The following is a 17,638-nucleotide window of genomic DNA, read 5'->3' on the forward strand; positions in this document are numbered from 1 at the left end:
AGCCAATCACCCAACCCCGGCCCCGCCCAGTACCTATAGTCTAAGGCAGTTCCTGAACACACTTGCTTCATACTGTAAGAGAGATGTGCTTGCTGCTTTGTCGCCTCTTCTCTCATCCCAGACCAAGGCAGTTACCTTGTCTTATCCACTGGTGGGCACCCAGAAAGTGCTCAATCCAATGGCCAGCAGGAAAGGCTTCCAGGATGCTGAAGAGAGGGGTACATATGCCAGACAACTGGGACTCCAGCATGTCACCGTCTTGAAGAAGGTCCACAGGCCAAGGGGTGGCCCCAGGCTGTCCTGCTGATGTGCTGTATGACAGCCCACAAGTCACCCCCACCCCAAGTTCAACCTCCAACTCTAAGACAATAGGCCTGACCCCTCAAAGGTCATCCTGAGGACTCAGTGAGAGGATAAGTTCAGTACTGACACCTCCTCTAGGATCAAGGGCTCACCCCCTTCACTGGTCCTGAGACCTCAATTTCAGTTTCTTCATATGCAAAAGGCAGCCAGCCCATCCCCCTTCTTGGGTGGTAGGGGGCTGCAGGTCACAGCAAAGGGAAAAGAAGCAGAGTCCAGCAGGGTTTCCCAGTGTGGGTGGCATTTGACACCTCCAGGGGCAGCACCTCTGCAGAGTAAGCCAGATTATTCCCCCAACCCCATCACTCCTTGACACAGGACCCTGAAGAACCAGCTCCCGTGCTGTCAACACTGAAGGACACCCATGGGCAGATCATGGCACTCCTTGTGGCTCAGTCTCCCCATCACAATGAGGGTTGAGCCCATTCTCATGAGCTCACCTTTACTACACAATTTCTCCTTCTCTCCCCAATCTTCCCAGGCCCCAGAGGGTTGGTTATGGACAGAGATAGATAGCTGGGCTGCCCTGGATGTTTGACAACAGCCAAGCAGAAATCTCCTCTTTATGTTTAAAATAAAACCTACACCAAACCTGTCACCAGACTCCCATTAGCACTTCCTGTTTCTGAGTGCTGCAGCCAAGGCAGCCTGCAAAGAGGAAATGCCTCCCAGCCCTCTCACTGCTACACTTGGGGAGCAGCTTGGCCACCCCAGGGTATCACCTTTTTTGTTCATCCTAGCTCTAGCTGCTCCACCAGTATAACTAACCTGGGATGAAACTAGAAGACCAGCCCTGTCCTGCCCCTTCCCAGGCCCTGAAATATAGCACGGAGGGCCTAGAGTGTCCCAACCCAAGGAGGATTGCCACCAACTCTCTAGAGGCCCAGGAGGAAGCCTGAATTCTCCAGGGTCTCCCAGAGTTAGAGACAAGGCCACCCATGCTATGCCATCCTCCCCAAGTCCGTCTTTATTCACAGCTCCCACTTGCTATCCCACTGTGGCCTAGGTGATCTCAAGTTCAGGGTTTGTCCTCTCTAAGCTTCCTGCCCACTTAGGAACTAGGCAGGGGTGAGGAAAGGTCGAACCTTCAAGGCTGGGGGCTGGTGGATCCATGCATCACTGACAGCCTTGCCACTGTATCCCCCCTTCCTGGTGCAGAGGAAGACCTCAGTCCTGGTCCCAGCTCTGTCCCTACTCCGTGTGGCTAGACTCAGTTTCCTCGTCTATGAAAGAGCCAGCCTCTCAGAAGAGTTAGGACCCCTGTCATGGGCAGATCTCAGGGCAGCAGCAGACCTCCTGCCCCACTAGATCTTGGGGTAAGCTATTATTCCATTCCAAAAGCCCCACCCTAATACTTTTCCCACCCTCCCTATTCCTTGTGAACATAGAAGAATCTGAAGGCCCAACTCTTGAGAAAGAAGCATTTGCATTTATTAACCCAGGGAGGAAGGGAAGAGGAGTGCATACTGCTAACCAGTCCCTCCCGTCCTCTACCCACCTAAGCCAGCTGCCAAAGATCAGGAGGAACTGTAGACAGGCCCCCCTCCCCTTGCCCCACCCCAGGGTGAGTTCCCAGGAAGCTGGGGCCAACCAAGTAAGCAAGAGGAGGTTGCCAAAAGACTGAGGCCAGGGAAGGAAGGAGGAAATGGAGCCACTGGGTAGACAGGCTTGGCAGGTCTCCAGGCCCCTCACTCTCGGTGGTGAGGGCTACACATCTCAAATCCAGCCTCACCAGAAGAGCCAAGCAGGGGTACACTCATGTCAGAAACCTTATATGTGGGGCAGAGGGGTCCAAGGTCAGGAGCAACCCTCCCCAGGCCTTGGTCCAGGTCTCAGCCTTTGCCTCTATACCAACTTCACACAGGGACCGTCTCTGGTCTATTCAGGCATGGAATGCTACAGGAGCAGTCAGGAGCCAGCTGCCTCTCCAAGATCTGTCCTGTGGTGAATTCCACATTGAACAGAGGCCTAGCCCTCAGCTGCAGGGGTCTCCCGTGCCTGCCGCAAGCCATACAGCCACTTGATCACACGGGCATTACGCTCCACCACGGACACACCATAGGGGACCCGCTCCTGAGCACGCTCCTCCACTGTAGCAGAGCTCCTGGCAGAGTAGCCCCCCTCAGAACTGCCAGGCTCAGCACTGGGCCCCGCCAGGGACACGATGTCCGAGCTGGCCCGAGCCAGGTGGGCCACCCCCAACCCCCGTGCCTCCTCTGGGTCCAGGCCACAGAAGTTAAAAAAGCGCTCAAGGTCAGCTGCTACGCGGGAGAAGCGCTCGCTCAGGTCAGACTTAGAGCGCTTCAGACTCTGTGGCCAGACTGGGCTGGAGGCAACGGTTGTGCCTGGTGATGGGCAGGGCCCAGCCGGTGACACATGTGGAGGGCGGACGTCCACTCGGCGGACAGCAGTTGTACTGGACAGTGGGCGTGGAGGAGTGGCTGGGGGGTGCTGGGGGGTTCCCTCTGCTCGTCCAGGGGTACAGCTGGCCTCACCAGTGGACACCGGGCTATCACACAAGTTGATGAGGCTGCTAAGGATGTCCAGGTCTAACTGGGGCCGGCAGCCAGGACCAGGCAGGGCTCGGCGGCTGGGTGTGAGCACCGTTCTGCGAGTCCCTGGGCTGAAGAGTGGCTGTTTAGACAGCAGAGGCTGTACAGGTTCCTGGCGGGTGTTGGCCACGTGCAGACTCTTGACATACTTGGCCTTGTCTGCCTCCAGGCGCTCCACAGCACTGAGTTTCCGGGCTCCACCATCCACTGGCCTCCGTAGTAGGTAGCTGGGAAACTTGGTCCGCAGGCGGAAAGGAAGAACAGGAGTGGCTGGGGCTCCCGGGGTCAGCGTGTCCACCGGCATGGCTGCCACGTACCTCAAGGGCCTGGGTCTTGAAGAGACCATAGAAATAAGGAGATAGACATCCAGGCAGAGATGGCAGCTGGACCCGGCAACGGCTGCAACAAGGAAAAGAAAAGGAGCTGAAAACAGTCAGACAAAGGCTCAGCAGAGGCTGCAGGAGGCAGACTCCTGCCCAATTATAAGCTAAAGGCCACACCCCTGCCTCACAGGGAGCCAATCAGCAGGCAGGAAATCACTGCTGAGAGGCCATTCGCCCCACCCACACCACCTTTGGCCCTGCCCAGCTGAGCACACAGAAAGAAAAAGGGTGCTAGAGAAGAAAGACAAGGCCCAAGTTAAGGCAGCAAAGCAGGCTCCAGGCTCCATGCTGAGCACCAGGCAGCTGGGCCTTTGAGTCCTCTCAACAGCCCCACTGCGTGGATGAGGAAACTGACATTCAGGGAGGCAATCACCTTGCTTAAGCTAACCAAGCAGTTGACTCTACCCTTTGCCTCCCAGCAGAGGCATTGGGGTTGAATGACCAAAGGAAAGGGTTCCAGCCTCCCCACCCTGGACAGCCCCGGCGCCTGGTACCATCTCTGCCTCTCACCCATCAAGGCAGGAAGCTGCTCTCTATGCCATCCACCTGCCTGGACCTGCCAGGCCCCAGGCACAGGAGCAGAGTATGCAGGGGAAGAGCAGAAAATCCCCACTGCACCCCAGTGGAGTCCAGACACCCATCAGCTTCCAGTATGAGACTCAATTTCAGGCCCATGGTGGCCCACTGATGCCAGAGCTACACTGCTGCAAGGGAAGTAGAAATGCCCAATATCACACAGATCCCACAAAGAGGTCCAGACCTTGTTCTGCCAGCAGCTGTGGGACGGGCACTCACACACAGGAGGGCATGCCTGGGTACACACGTGTCCATATGGTCACCCAAGCACCAGGGCCTGAGGCCCCAGGCATTAAGTCAATTCTGTCACTGTGTAAGGCTTGCTGGAGGCACAAAGCACCACCATTCTTCCCTGTCCCCTAGGACCTTGGAGGTGATACAGAAGAAAATCCACACATCAAATCCAGAATTTTTTCATCAATAAAATGGAGGGGACAGAGTACTTAGCCAAGGTGACCCAGAAAGACTTGCAGTTCAGGCCATCCAGTGCTGTCCAATTCAAAAATAACTAGCATTCTATGGCTATTTAACCTTATTTTACATTTAAATTAACTAAAAACTTCAGATTTGTTTCCCAAAGCACACTAGCCATATTTCAAGTTGTCAACAGCCATGAGTAGTCAGTGGTCATTGCAGTAGACAGCTCAGAATAAAGCATTCCTATCCATGGCACAGCGCTATACTGAACAGCCTCATAGGGACCTGAAAATCCAGGAAGGAGGGGGTCTGAATGGTAGGGGCTTTCTACTGTGTGCCAGATGCTTGACAGCACGCTCTCCTGAAACCTCCAACAAGCCTGTTGGCCACTGTCACCCTCTTCTGCAGATGGAAAAACTGAGACTCAGAAAAGTGACAATGCTAGGTCCCAGGGTAAATGAGTCAAATTCACATGAAACTGACCCTCAGAACACTAATGCCAATTGTTTCTCCCTGCAGCACTCCAGCACCTCCAACACATACACAATTTCTTTTTCCCTTATCGCCTTCACAAGCACCATATAATTCACTGTATCATGACTATGGTTGTTTTATGCTTTGTTGTCCTTCATGCCCTAAAATATCACTCCATGAAGGTGGAGGTTTTGTCCCTTTTGTTCACTGGATCTGCTTCATGAATCTGCTATCGACACAGAGTAGGTATGCAGCAAATAGTTATTGACATGAAATGTCTGTGGGACCCCAAAACGCACTGCCAGACTGTGATAAACAAGAAAGGGGCACCCAGCCCACAACAGGCAAGCGGCAAGTGGCCCAAGGGATAGGCGTTGTGTTCCAGGATGCTGGGATCCAGAAGTGCATGCAAACTCCAGGTTCTTAACTGTGAGCATATTTAGTAATCACATTTTTAAAAAATATTGCACACATTGACAAATAAAACAAGTCTGCTAACTTATCTGCCTCCTCCACCTGCTCTGCCAGCCCCCAGCTTTAGACCTGGCAGCAGTGTTGAACTGGGAAGAAAACTTTGGGGGCTGTTTGCCCAAAGTCAGTATGGGGCGGGGCATGGATTGGTAGGAAAGGGAGGCCCCCCTCAGGACAGACCCCAGGAACCTCAGTGGGAAGAGTCTGACCAGAAGAACTACTGTGCCCCATCCAGATAGCCCGAATCTTCCCCACCCCCACTCCACCCCCACACTGGCGGCTGCAGCCACCCAAACCAGTTCAACCCGTCAGGGAGGGCGTTTCCTTCCCAGGCTCCAAGAGGGAAAGAGTGGAAGGAAGGAGGTCAGAGGAGAAGCAATAGGGCATAAGTTTCTCGATGTGCTTCAATGCCCACCAATTTTAACGAGCCTGCTGGCCCAGGATCCCCTCTGGCAGGTAGAACAAATGGGAGTCACCAAGCCTGGCTCTGGGGCCACTGGCCCAGGGTCTCCAGCTCGCCCACCTGCCCCTACTACACCTTGCACAAGCCTCAAGCCACTGCCCCTTTCCTTATCTGCACAAGGCAGTTAAAAATAGAGCTCCCAACATCTTTGGGTCACAGTGTCAGTGAAAGATCAAACAGGGTTGAGAACCTGCCTTAGCCCTTGGTGAAAGGGTGGCTCCAGGCTCAGCTCTTTCTTTACAATAACTTTGACAACCCAGATCACAGCCTACCACCCTGCAAGGTCTCTAAGCAGCACCAGAAGGGTCTATCTGAGCCTGAGTCCTGACAGAGGCTGGAGTCCCAATATACAGGCTTTAGTCCAAAGGCCTGCAAGCCCCATGCCATGGGTGGACAAAGGCAGGGTGGCTCCCTGGAGGTGAGGCCATGTCCCAGGCACCAGGTGGGACTCCATATCCTCAGAGGCCTCCTCTCACTGTCCAACAGCCCAGCCACTGATTTTCAAACTCTGCCCACAAATGCCCCAAATGCACAAGCCCCATCCCTCCTCTGCATTCCTGGGGCACACGGTCCTGCCTCACCCACTCTGCATAGGCTCCACTGGCCTCAGCTTCAGGAGGGAGTGGGGAAAATTCAGATCCCCAGTTTAGCTTCTGTCCTCCCTCCCTTTGGGGGCAATCTTGGGGTCTCCTGGCAGCTAAGAAGGCCACAAGCAACACCTACAGGCCCTCAGCATGCTGTGCGACACCCACTGCCAGCTACCCCTCTCTAGGCAGGGCTAGCCTGACTGAAATGAGAGAGCTGAAGGCACGATCCCCAAGGTCCCATTAAAGTCCAAAGGCAAGCACCTGCCTAGTCCCCGGCATCCTGGGGGGCCAGGGCCCGGCTACCCATCTCCTCAGTCCAGGCCTCCATCTCTGCCCCCTCCCGAACGTACCTGGCTGCAACGCCCGCGCAGCTGCCCTATGCTCCCCAGGCCGGCCCACCTGGGGCTCGGGTAATCCGCCTTTGCGCAACTTCCGGTAGCAGCAGAGGGCAGGTGAATCGCCGCCCAGGTAATGTATTACCCGAAAAGGGGGAAGGAAAGCCAGAGAGGGGCCAGAGCCAATCCAGATCCCGGATGCCTTCTTCGCTGACAGCTGACAGTGCCAGAACCAGGTCCCATCCACTCCAGCTCACCCAGCGACTCTCATTCAGAAGACAGTCCGATCCCACAGCCCACAGCTCACTGGGGCAGGAAGTCCCCAGGGCAGGGGCAGGGACACGCATCCATCTTAGAGAAGAGAAAACTGAGCACATACACAATCTCAGGACCAGCACAGTAAAGTGCCCTTCCTGGTATTACTTCACCCATTTTAATCTTCCCCCAAGCCCCTGTGCGGTAAGCTATACTGTCATCCTGGCTTGACTAATGCAAACTAGGCAGGGACAGGCTGTCACTTGCCCAGAGTCACACGGGGGTCTAATCTGGCCACTTTCCCTCCAGACCAAGTCTTAATGCCACCCTTTTTGATCTACGAGTCCCCAAATAGGTTGCTGGCCCGCCGGTCTATGATGAGGGGTGCCTCCATCTTCTGGGACAGGCCAGTGTGTGACCTTGGGGGACTGAGGGTGCCCATACTTTGTGCAAACTGTAAATGCCAGCAGGGGTGGGTGCGACGGTCAGAACTAGAATTCTGAGTGCTGGGCACTGGGCTCATTTAAACCTCTGACCCCCTGGGAGGGAGGCCACTGTAACCCCATTTCCAGAGGAGAGTGCAGCCCTGCAGGAAGAAAGCTTGTCAGGGCAGTGACTGTCCCCTCTGCCACCCCAAGGCCTCTGCCACTCAGGTGGGCCATTTTCTCCTGGGAGCCTGAGGTCCAGGGAAGGAGATGTCCACCAGCCTCAGACCTGGGCAGCCAAAGAGGGTCTTGTTCCATTTCTGTGTCTGGTGGAGGGTGGGCCAGGCCTGGGGTGGAGGCAAGAGGGGCAGGAAGTGACTTGGAAATCTTTCCTTCTCCTTCTCCAAGCACTGAGGCCCCCTCTAGTCCTCAGTTTTAGGGAGGGGCAGACAAGACCATTATCCACCACCATGAGCTCCAGGCTCCCCACCTGACCCTCCACTGAGGCCATAATAGGGGGTGAGGCGGGGAGCCTCCTTCAGGCACTAATAGTAGTAACTGCAAAGCACTAGCCACCATTCCATAATAAAATAGGAAAGAACTAATCTCACTTGAATACTTTGTACCAGGCACTGTTCTAAGCTCTTGCTAACTCATTTCATTCTCACAGCTACTCTATGAGGTATGTACTACTGTTATGCCCATTTTGCAGATGAAAAAATTGAGACACAGAGAGGTAAGACCACCTGCCTGAGATCACACAGCTGGTAAATGGCAGACCCAGAATTTGAACCTAGGCTTGGGTCTGAGGAGGAAAGGTAAAAGAGAGTCTCCAGTGTTGTTAGGCTTTAGTCACTCACCAGTTATGTCCCCAGTGGAACTTCTAAAGAATTTGAAGCCTCCTTTTTTGGGGCCCCAAAAGAGGAACAACCTTCAGAGGCACTCACTGGCTACAGTTTGGGGTCTCAGTTTTGTTAGCTGTAAAATGGGGATAATAATGGTAATATTTTCCCAACTAGATCCCATTGCAATTATGTTTAGCCTTAGGCTCCCTTAGAATAAGATCCAGCCTCCTCATGTGGCCCTCAGGTCCTCCAAGACCAAGTCCTTGCCCACCTCTCCCACCTCTTTACTGCTCCAGCCATGAAGCTCTCTTGCTGGTCCGGAATAGGCCAAGAGCGGTCCTGCCCAGGGTTTTTGCACAAGCTGTTCTCTCCCTGACCTCTTCCCTCCAGGCCTTCAGATTTTCCTTCAAATGCCATCTCCTCCAAGAGGCCTCCCTGACTACTCACCCTCTCACACCGTTTGATCCCTCTGGAGTATTAGCTGCATAGGGCCATTTAAGAGATTTAATGATCTATCACTTGTTTCCTGTCCTCCCACTGGCCTCCACCACACCCCTCCATACACTCTCCCTCAGGTAACAAACTCGAGAAGAAATGTCACTGACAAAGTGGCTGGCACTAAGTCACCCATCAGGATGTATACATTGAATACATATAGCTTGTCTGTATGTCAATCATACTTCAATTTTAAAACAGAAAGGGGAAAAGACATTAAACATAGGTGTTGTGAACAACACACAAGTGCTGTTGTGGCCTTAGCGAAGCCAACCAGAAATGGCAGACAACAGTCTGGCCTGATCTTAGCAATCAGCTGATTCACTAGTGAAGGGAGCACCTGCCACATTCCCCTCTGCACAATTAGTTATCACCTTCCCTTTGTAAGTAATAATCATCTTTGAGGAAGTGGGAATAAGACCAGGGTCCCTGGGCACCAACCCCCACCTTGCTGCTGGTCTTCCCAGACCTGTCTCAATCCTGTTCCAGCCTGGAACATGTGGAACTCTGCTTCCATGCCCTTCCTACTGCACCCCCAGCCTCCTTTGCTGGGTGCAGCATGGGCTCCAGAACCAGCCTGCTGGGGCTCAAATCTCAGCTCCACCAGGGATTAGCTATAAGACGTTTGGCAGGAAATACAACTTCTCCATGCCTCAGTTTCCCCTGCTATAAAACAGGACCAATAACAATGCCTCCCTCCCAATTCACAGCAGCATTAGTCAAAACGGCCGAAAGGCAAAAGCAATCCAAGTCTCCATCAGTGAATGCAAGGCAAACAAAAGGTGGTCTGGATACATGTAAAATAGACTAGCATTCAGTCTTAAAAAGGGAGGAAATTCTGACACATGCTATGACATGGTTAAGCCTAAATACATTATACTGAGTGAAATAAGTGAGACACAAGGCAAATACTGTATGCTTCTGTTTATGTAAGTATCTAGGTACCATTCTAGAATGCCCTAGAGTGCCTTAGAATGGTCACAATCACAGACACAGAAAGTAGAATGGTGGTTGCCAGGGTCCTGGGGGGGTGGAAATGGGAAATTACTCTTTTGGGAATGGAGCTGCAGTTTGGAAAGATGAAAAAGTTCCTGAGACGGAGGTGGTGATGAGGGCAAAGCAATGTTAACATAGTTACACCACTTAAGTTCCATTTACAAGTGGTAAAGATGGCCAATTTAATTTATTTTATATGCATTCTCTCTCTCTCTCTCACACACACACACACACACACACCAGTGCAAAAGATGGAGCCAGATTCCCTGGATTCAAATTTTACCTCTGGGCAAGCTTTTAAACCTCTCTTGCAGTCCGTTTCCCCTCTGTCAGATGGAAATAACAGCCAGGAACAGGGGTGTCTGTAATCTCAGCTACTTGGGAAACTGAGGCAGAAGGAATACAAGTTCAAGGCCAGCCTGTGCAACTTAGCAAGATCCTATCTCAAAACTAAAACAAAAAAAAAAGGACTAGGGATGTAGCTCGGTGCTCCTTGGATTCAACCCCCAGTATCGCAAAATACTAAAAAAATTTTTAAAAAATTTAAAAAGATGGAAATAACATTCACAACTACCTTATATCAGAGAGTGCAGGGAATTAAAGGAGTGTATACTTGTAAAGCATTTAGCACACAGTAGGTCCTCAAGACATGTTGGTGACTTTTATCCTTTGTTTAGGGGGTAAGAGGTGTGGTTTTTGGTGTTAAATCATTTTTACAACACTGCACTAACCCCCTCCTCTTCTTTCCACTTGCTTCTCTCTTTCTTTTCAGCAGAAGCCGGAAGCCATCCCAGACTTGGTAGAGACAGGGAGGCCCTTGCTTGCCCCACAAGAGGATCATGAAGGCTCCAGGCAGTAGGGAGAGGGTCAGCCAGCAGGACAGCCCAGCTCAATTTCAGCCCAGCTGTCCTGGTCAGAGGCACCCTGCTGGGCAGCCCCCAGGGCCACGCCAGGTCCCAAGCTATTTCTGGAGTCTTCCCAAGGCTCATGCCCTGGCCTGCCCAGTAGTCAGCCTTGCCAGGGGCAGCCTTGCACAAACCTCAGGAAGGAAAGGATGAGCAGGCTTCAGGAGCAGTGTGGGTGTGGATGCCTGGGGCGTCGCACTCCTACCAGTCCCAGCCATATGCCCACCTCCACCAGCTCAACCTTCTGGCCCTTAGTTTGTACCTGGGGTGGCAAAATGGGGACAAAAGAGCTTTCAGTGGGGGCCAAATGACAGAGATGACACATTCAAGGCCTTTGGGACAGGCATAGCACTTGAGATAGACCCACAGCCAAGCCCACTTCCTGTCCTAGATTGCCCTCTGCCTGGGCCTGAGCTCACCATCATAGAGCTTCTATCTCAGCCCAGACATGCGAAGAAACTTGTCCAGAATCACACAGTGAGTTGGTGACAGATCACAAACAGGGCAGTGATCTCATGATTTCACATATATTTAATCATTAACTGTATAGGTTTTTCAATGAGATGATACATGCACATGACTCAAATACAAAACCCTTAAAGAGAATAAAGTAAAAAAACAAACAGAACAAAACTTCCCCATCAGCTGTCCTCCTTGCAGGCACCACTATGATCAGACAGCTGGGCCTCCTTCCAGAGAAAAGCAAACATGGACACAAGCTCTTCCTCTCCCTTTTATACATATAGCATTGCACCATGTGCACTGTTGTCACCTTGCATTTTTGCTGAATAATACATACTGCTCTTGGTGCTAATCATTCCCCTTCAGTTCCTACTGATGGCCACTTAGCATCGCTTCAGTTTCTGTCTGTTATGAATCCCACTGATTACCAATCCACCTACATAATTTCACCTAGAAGTGGAACAGCTTGCCTCCTGGAGCACTTGTAACTGTGACAGAGACAGACAGCCTGTGCTCGCTCCATGGAAACTGTCTGGGTTGACCTCCCATAAGTGGAGCACACAGCAAATTGTCAGCAGATGTTAGCTTTGGTTATCTTGATTACTGAGGTTTGACACCCTGGATTTCATGCTGGTGAGGAGCACCCAGCCCCAGCCTTGCGTCACATTCCAGTGGGGGAAGATAATACACTGCCTCACAAGTAAAATACATACAGCATTAGAAAACAAAACAGACATGGGGGAGGCCAGGGCATATGAAGTCAATAAATATGTTGAAAAAATGAATGAAAGACATTTTCTTTGAGTTCCCTGAGCTCCTCTTCCCAAAGCCAAGAGGTTGATCCAGAAGAGGATAAGTAATTCTCTTCTCAAGAGCTTCAAGACCCTCAAGTCCTATGATTCTGTGTCTAAGACATTAGGAGTGAAGCCAGAGAGACTGGGAGCCAACTGGCATTGCCAACTCTGCGGCTTTAGGCAACAGGCCCAAACTTCTTAGAACCTGAGTTTCTCCACCTACAAAAGGAGACCAACAATAACATTCTGGGCAGAGGGGCATCCCTGGGAGGCAGAATAACTGTGTAGTTTCATACTTGACCCTCCATTTGGGAGGGTCCTGGCCCCACTCCCAACTCCAAAGTCCCTTTGGCTTAGAGACTGCCCCTCCCCCAACCCGAAGTAGACACCTAAGAATACAGCAGCGACTCTGAAGGCCATAAAATCTGCTGCCACCTCCAATCTAGCCCAGAACTGTCAATCCCGTCTGATTTTCGAAGAGAGGTCCTCTGAGAGGGGCAGCCCTGGAATTCAGAACCCTGTAGGCAGAAGGGTTCCAGAGGAGCCCTGAAGATAACCCCTGCCTGTCTGGAGAATGGGAGACAGGTCCAGAATGAGTACCTTGAGAATGGTGCGGGCGTGGGGATAGGTGATCCAGCCAGGGATCCACCAGTCGGGTCCCGGAGATAGGGGACTGAGAAAGTGACCACCGGTTGCCTGTAGGGACTCCTCAAGGCAAATCTGTATGACCCCTCAACTAGAGGCCACAAGACAGAGCGGAAATACTAGAACTAGATTTTGTACCAGACCTCGCTGGGCGAGGACACTTGCCTCTGGGAGCCTGTGTCCCCACCGCCCGGCGGACACGCACAGCCGGCGCTAGGGGAACTGGATCCCCTCACACCCGAGCGGGCACCCGGTAACCCTGCGTGCTCACCTGGAGCCCGCCCTTGGCGTGTTCCGCTCCTCCCACGCGGGGACAGGAGAGGCTTGACAGTTCGGACCCAGACCTGGAGTGGCCTCTGCCGACGCGGCCCAGGAGGCCCCACCCGCGTGGGGACCCGCAGGGGTGTCTTTCGGGGCTCTCCTCTGCACGGTAGCTGAACCGGTGCCCCGGGCTGTCCCGCCGCCCCCACCGGAGCGAAAGTCTCCCGGGCTCAGAGGAAGGGGAAGTGAGCGCCCCTACCCCCATCACCGGAATGGTTCGCCCCGGACTTCCTGATTGGTTCCTCGCTTCCGTTCGAACACCGCGCCTCCAGGGTTGCCAGGCGACCGCTTAGTTTTGGCTGAGGAGGCCAAGGCTTTGGCCCAGCAGGCCCGCCCCCACTCGGCCCAGAGGTCTGCGCGTTCTTCTGCGCTCTGCTCTATCCTGGCGCCCACTTCTTTTCCTACTTCTCCTTTACCCTCTTCCAGCTGGGACTTTCTCTGGGTCCTCAGCTAGAAGAGTGCTAGTCAGGAGTCCCTGGCTAGTTCCTAATTCCAATTTTGAAGCTAGCTTGCTTTGTGACTTCCAGCAAGTCTCTTCCCTTCCCCCTTCCCCGTAACTCCCCCAAAATAAGCGAATTAGTGTTAAAATGTGCAGTCTCAGCAGTCACAAAGTTTACAAAGGGTATTGGCAAAAATTAACATTGCCCGGCGTTATTCATTGCAGCAAAATTACCAGAACAACTTCAATGCCCGTTGAAAATGGATTGATTTTATATGTCATCCTATGAAAGTGCTAAATTAACTGAGTTTTTTACATGACTTACTGCTTGTCAATGCTCATGACATAATCCTCTAAAATTTTTAATTATTGCCACTTTCTGATGAGGAATATTTCTAATGCAGCCATTAAAAATGATATATGTAAAGTATATTTAAAGATATAGAGAAGTGCTAAGGAGGCATTGCACTTTTAGGTGCATGTTTCAAAGCACTATGTACAGCATAAATATATATTAGATATATAACCATAATATCCTATGTCTATATGGATAATATATGTATTATGATATATATATTAATAATAGTCAATTTCTTCTTTGTACTTTTGTAGATTTTCCAAATTTTCAACACCTGAACATGTCAAGGAAAAAAATTTAAGAGGATAGAATAAATATACTATCAAGGCCCTTCCAGATGAGCACATTGTATAGTTGTCAATCACTGCTTAGGTCTGCATTGTTCAATCTGAAACCAGTTGTGTCTGTCTTTGGGTGCCAATGATTAAGTACTTACTGTGTCCATTACATGCAGAGGTGGCAGGCAGAGGTGGGGAGTAATTATCAATTGCTAACCATGTTGTGCAGCCCAGCATGGGTACCAACCAATTTAGAACAGATAGCTGGCGGAGGATTTAGCTCAGTGGTTCCGTCGCCTGCCTCACAAATGCAAGCTCCAGAGTTTGATCCCCGGTACCAAAAAACAAAAAACAGAACAGATAGCTGTCATAAACAGGGAATCTGGCTGTGTCTGTAAGGACTAGCTATGTATCAAACCTGGCACCAATGAAGTCCTCTGCTAGATGGTGCTCCAGGCTTATTTGCCCATTGTCTCACCCGACTTCATTGCTATCTGACGAGGGATATCATATTATTACTCCTATTTGATTTATGTGGGTACTAAAGTCCCCTGAACCACTCAGCTGCATTCCCTGTACACATGTGAGGACTGTTTGACAGTTGTAGTGAGGAAAGGCAAGGGAATGCTGTGGGCCTATAAGACACAAGAGAAAGCTAAGCAGGGAAGGTCCAATCTTTGTACTTCTTGATACTTGTACAACATAATGGGACTTCTTTAAGGAAAGAAATACAAAATCACAAGTAGAATTTAAGTAATACAGTGAAGATCTGGTTAGAAAAAGACAGGACAGCAAAAGGTACATGATCCCAATGATGAATATAACTGTATTGTATACCTAAAATGTACCAATAAACTTAATGGGGAAAAAAAGTACAGCAAACGAAATCACAAAGATTTCAAAAACCAGGAAATAACATGGTGTTTATTGATTACCTATTTATTAATTTCCTTTCCACAAAGCTAGTTTCCAGAACTAGCTTCTGGCCCCATGCATACAATTCAAACCTCCTCTCCACTACCGTGTATTTGGGGTCTGGGCACTATAAAACCATGTGTACATATTGAGGTGTGACCTCTGACCCTACTCCTCATGTTACCTGCCAAGTTGAATCAGCTCACTGTGTTCAGTAGGGTTTCCCTGAAGCTATTCCTATAGTAGGTGAATTAGTAATGGGATTACCCACAAAAGTGACTGAAAACAATATAAATATATTCCACTATGATGCCAAGGTCCTCTTAGCCAGATCCCAAAAATGCATCCAACTATCCCAACATCATCTGGCATTAAACGAAGTCAGAGTGGAAGAAGATGTTGGTTGTAATAGAGCGAGATTAAAATACCTTACTTTGGCAAATTTTATAGAATTTGCCTTGTGACTGCATCACAAGGGTGCCTCTCAGACCTCAGCCTGCCTGCATTAAACAGGAGTGACAACAGTGGTGTTGATCGGGTTCTTTCCTGAGAGGTATAATTTTAATCAGGGCCTGGGAGATATTTGAGATGTCTGGATAAAGGCCTTGCTGAACCATGCATCTTCAAAGTTGCCTCTGCCCTGCACATACTAGATCCTGAAGTAAACAAGACAAAAGGAAAACCCTGAGGCTCATTCCCAAATTGAGAATGTAGGGCAGACAGGGGGCAGAAGGAACAGTGCCAGGATGCCAGATTAGGCCACAGGAAAACAGATTGTTTGGGCACACTCAGATCTTAGAAACGCTGGGCATCTTCACGTGCCAACAGCGTATTAGGGATGTCCTTCCCCTGAGAATTTGTTACTAACACCTGCTGTTAATTCGGCAACTCAAGGGATCCCAGGCCTTCCCCTCATCCACCCTGGAGGGTGAGGAGGCAGAATCCGTAGAACAGGAAGGTGAACAAACTGTCATTAACTAGGCCTGGATCAGAGGGTGCTGGGTCCTTGTGACTTTATCCTGATCCAGCACATGAGTAACAACATCTCGCCTTGTTGATAGGCTTGTCGGTTTTGTCTCTTCCAGAACATGACCCTGGAAGTGTTTTCTCCACTCAGCTCGAAACCAAGATGAAATCAGTGTCAGATGTCAGCTGTCTGTCTCTCTGCACCGGGTCATTCTACTTAATTTGAAGCTTGTTTTCTCTGTATGTGTGAACTCACACCTGCTCGTCTCTGGGGAGACCCACCAGAAGCCCATCCCAACTGAGGCAGGGAGGAAAACTTCTTAGAAAATATGCTGTATATCATTTGAATTTAATGCCTCGAAAATGTATCATCTATTTTAAAAAACATAAGTAATGCTCTTCAGAATTTTCCATGAGAATAAGGCAGTGAAGTAAAAGAAAACTCAACCCAGATATATCCCTCTTCAGGCTGTACTGAGATGCTTAATTGAGATGTGCTTTCTGGAAGACAATATAGTTATATTTATTTTTTTACACAGAAACCAAACTGAAATGCTGTATCAATGGGCCTGTAATGTGAACAGCAACTGTTTTAAAAATTAACCTTGAGTAAATAATGAATATTCAAAAAGGTTTAACAAGAATAATATTTACTACAGCCCTGCTATTAATAGCAAAGAAGAGCTGGAAGTCATGGCTCAGACCTGTAATTCCAGCACTCGGGCAGCTGAGGCAAGGGAATCTGAGTTTGAGGCCAGTCTATGCTACCTACCAAGTTGAAGGCCAGCCTGCGGTATATGGTGAGACACTGTCTCAAAACGCAAAAATGAAGAAGTTGTTGTTGGAGTAGGGGTGCAACCCCAAGTTAACTCCCGGACCACAGAGCAATGGGAATGGTGAGGGACAGTGGAACTCTCTCTGTATCAATCATGAGGTTACACGTGAGGCTGGACAAGAGAGATTCACCAACATGGTGGTGAGGCGTTGGCACATCTTGGGCGCATGTGCATATAATGGTGGAGGGGAGGGTCTTGCTCATCTTATAAATCCCACTGGCAAGTCCCCAACCTCATCCCATCAACTCTAAAGGTGCCGCCTCCAAACAATGGCACCTTGGACATTAGGGCTTTGCCGTATGAATTTAGTGGGGACAGAAATGTTCAGATAGTAGCCCAGGATCATACAAAGCAGCTGTGGAGGATGCTGACTAGAGAACACACGTGCTCACATGCTACACCAGATGCCAGCACAGAGTAACAGGGGTTCCAACAAACAGCAGGCTGGGGCAAGGGACAGGCTGGCAGCTGAAGGATCAGGAGGGCGGCACAGGCCTGAGCACCACAGAGGAAGTGGCCCCAGGTGGTGCAGTCCTTTCTCCACTCCTAGGACCTACACAGCCCAGGAGCAGAGAGTGAGTTCTGACTCTAAAATTTCAGGATGTTCTAGTCCTGAATTCTTCAAATCCTTAAACTCCCCTCAGTCTAAAACCCTAGACTACCACCTTCAGCCCCTAGAATCATGGACAGTGAAAGCTGAACTGGTCCTAAAGGCCACCTGCCTTGCACAGGGAAATCAGAGGGGAGAAAGATGGAGGGTTTTGTGTTTATTTGGGAGTTTTGTTTTTGTTTTTTGAGACACTCTCACTACGTAGCCCAGCTGGCTTCAAACTCACCATCTGCCTGCCTCAGTCTCCTGAGTGCTGGGATTACAAGCGTGTGTCACCATGCCCAATAAAGAGTTGATTTATAAGTTATATGAAATCTTCATGAACTTAACTAGGCTAGTGACCGTCACTCTAGAGTCCACACTGTCTCCTCTTCAGTTTTCTTCCAGTATTTTTGGGTAACCTCAGAGGAGGGTTCAGTTTTTGTCCCTCTGAGTGATGCTCCTTATGCTTGCTAGCTGTGAGAAAGAGAAGAGG

At 50.3% G+C, this 17,638-nt stretch overlaps 1 protein-coding gene across 3 annotated transcripts; it reads right to left on the reverse strand.

The window, feature by feature from the left end:
- Positions 1–1,767: 1,767 nt before the first annotated feature.
- Fam110a (family with sequence similarity 110 member A) lies at positions 1,768–12,922 on the reverse strand. 3 transcript variants are annotated; one of them, XM_004840638.4, is made up of 2 exons: positions 12,712–12,922; positions 1,768–3,311 (listed from the first exon to the last, which is right to left on the reverse strand). In XM_004840638.4, exon 2 carries the CDS (start codon positions 3,256–3,258, stop codon positions 2,329–2,331), a length of 930 nt encoding a protein of 309 aa, XP_004840695.2. In that variant the 5' UTR covers positions 3,259–3,311; positions 12,712–12,922; the 3' UTR covers positions 1,768–2,328. The 3 variants fall into 3 exon arrangements, with proteins under 3 accessions (XP_004840695.2, XP_087044903.1, XP_004840696.2); XM_087188777.1 differs by having other exon boundaries at positions 12,396–12,736; XM_004840639.4 differs by lacking the exon at positions 12,712–12,922 and adding an exon at positions 6,634–6,777.
- Positions 12,923–17,638: the final 4,716 nt, after the last annotated feature.

Source organism: Heterocephalus glaber, unplaced genomic scaffold, assembly GCF_053883595.1.
Source record: "Heterocephalus glaber isolate CG9 unplaced genomic scaffold, H.glaber_assembly_v1.0 deba00001532, whole genome shotgun sequence".
In the NCBI taxonomy this organism is placed as follows: domain Eukaryota; kingdom Metazoa; phylum Chordata; class Mammalia; order Rodentia; family Bathyergidae; genus Heterocephalus; species Heterocephalus glaber.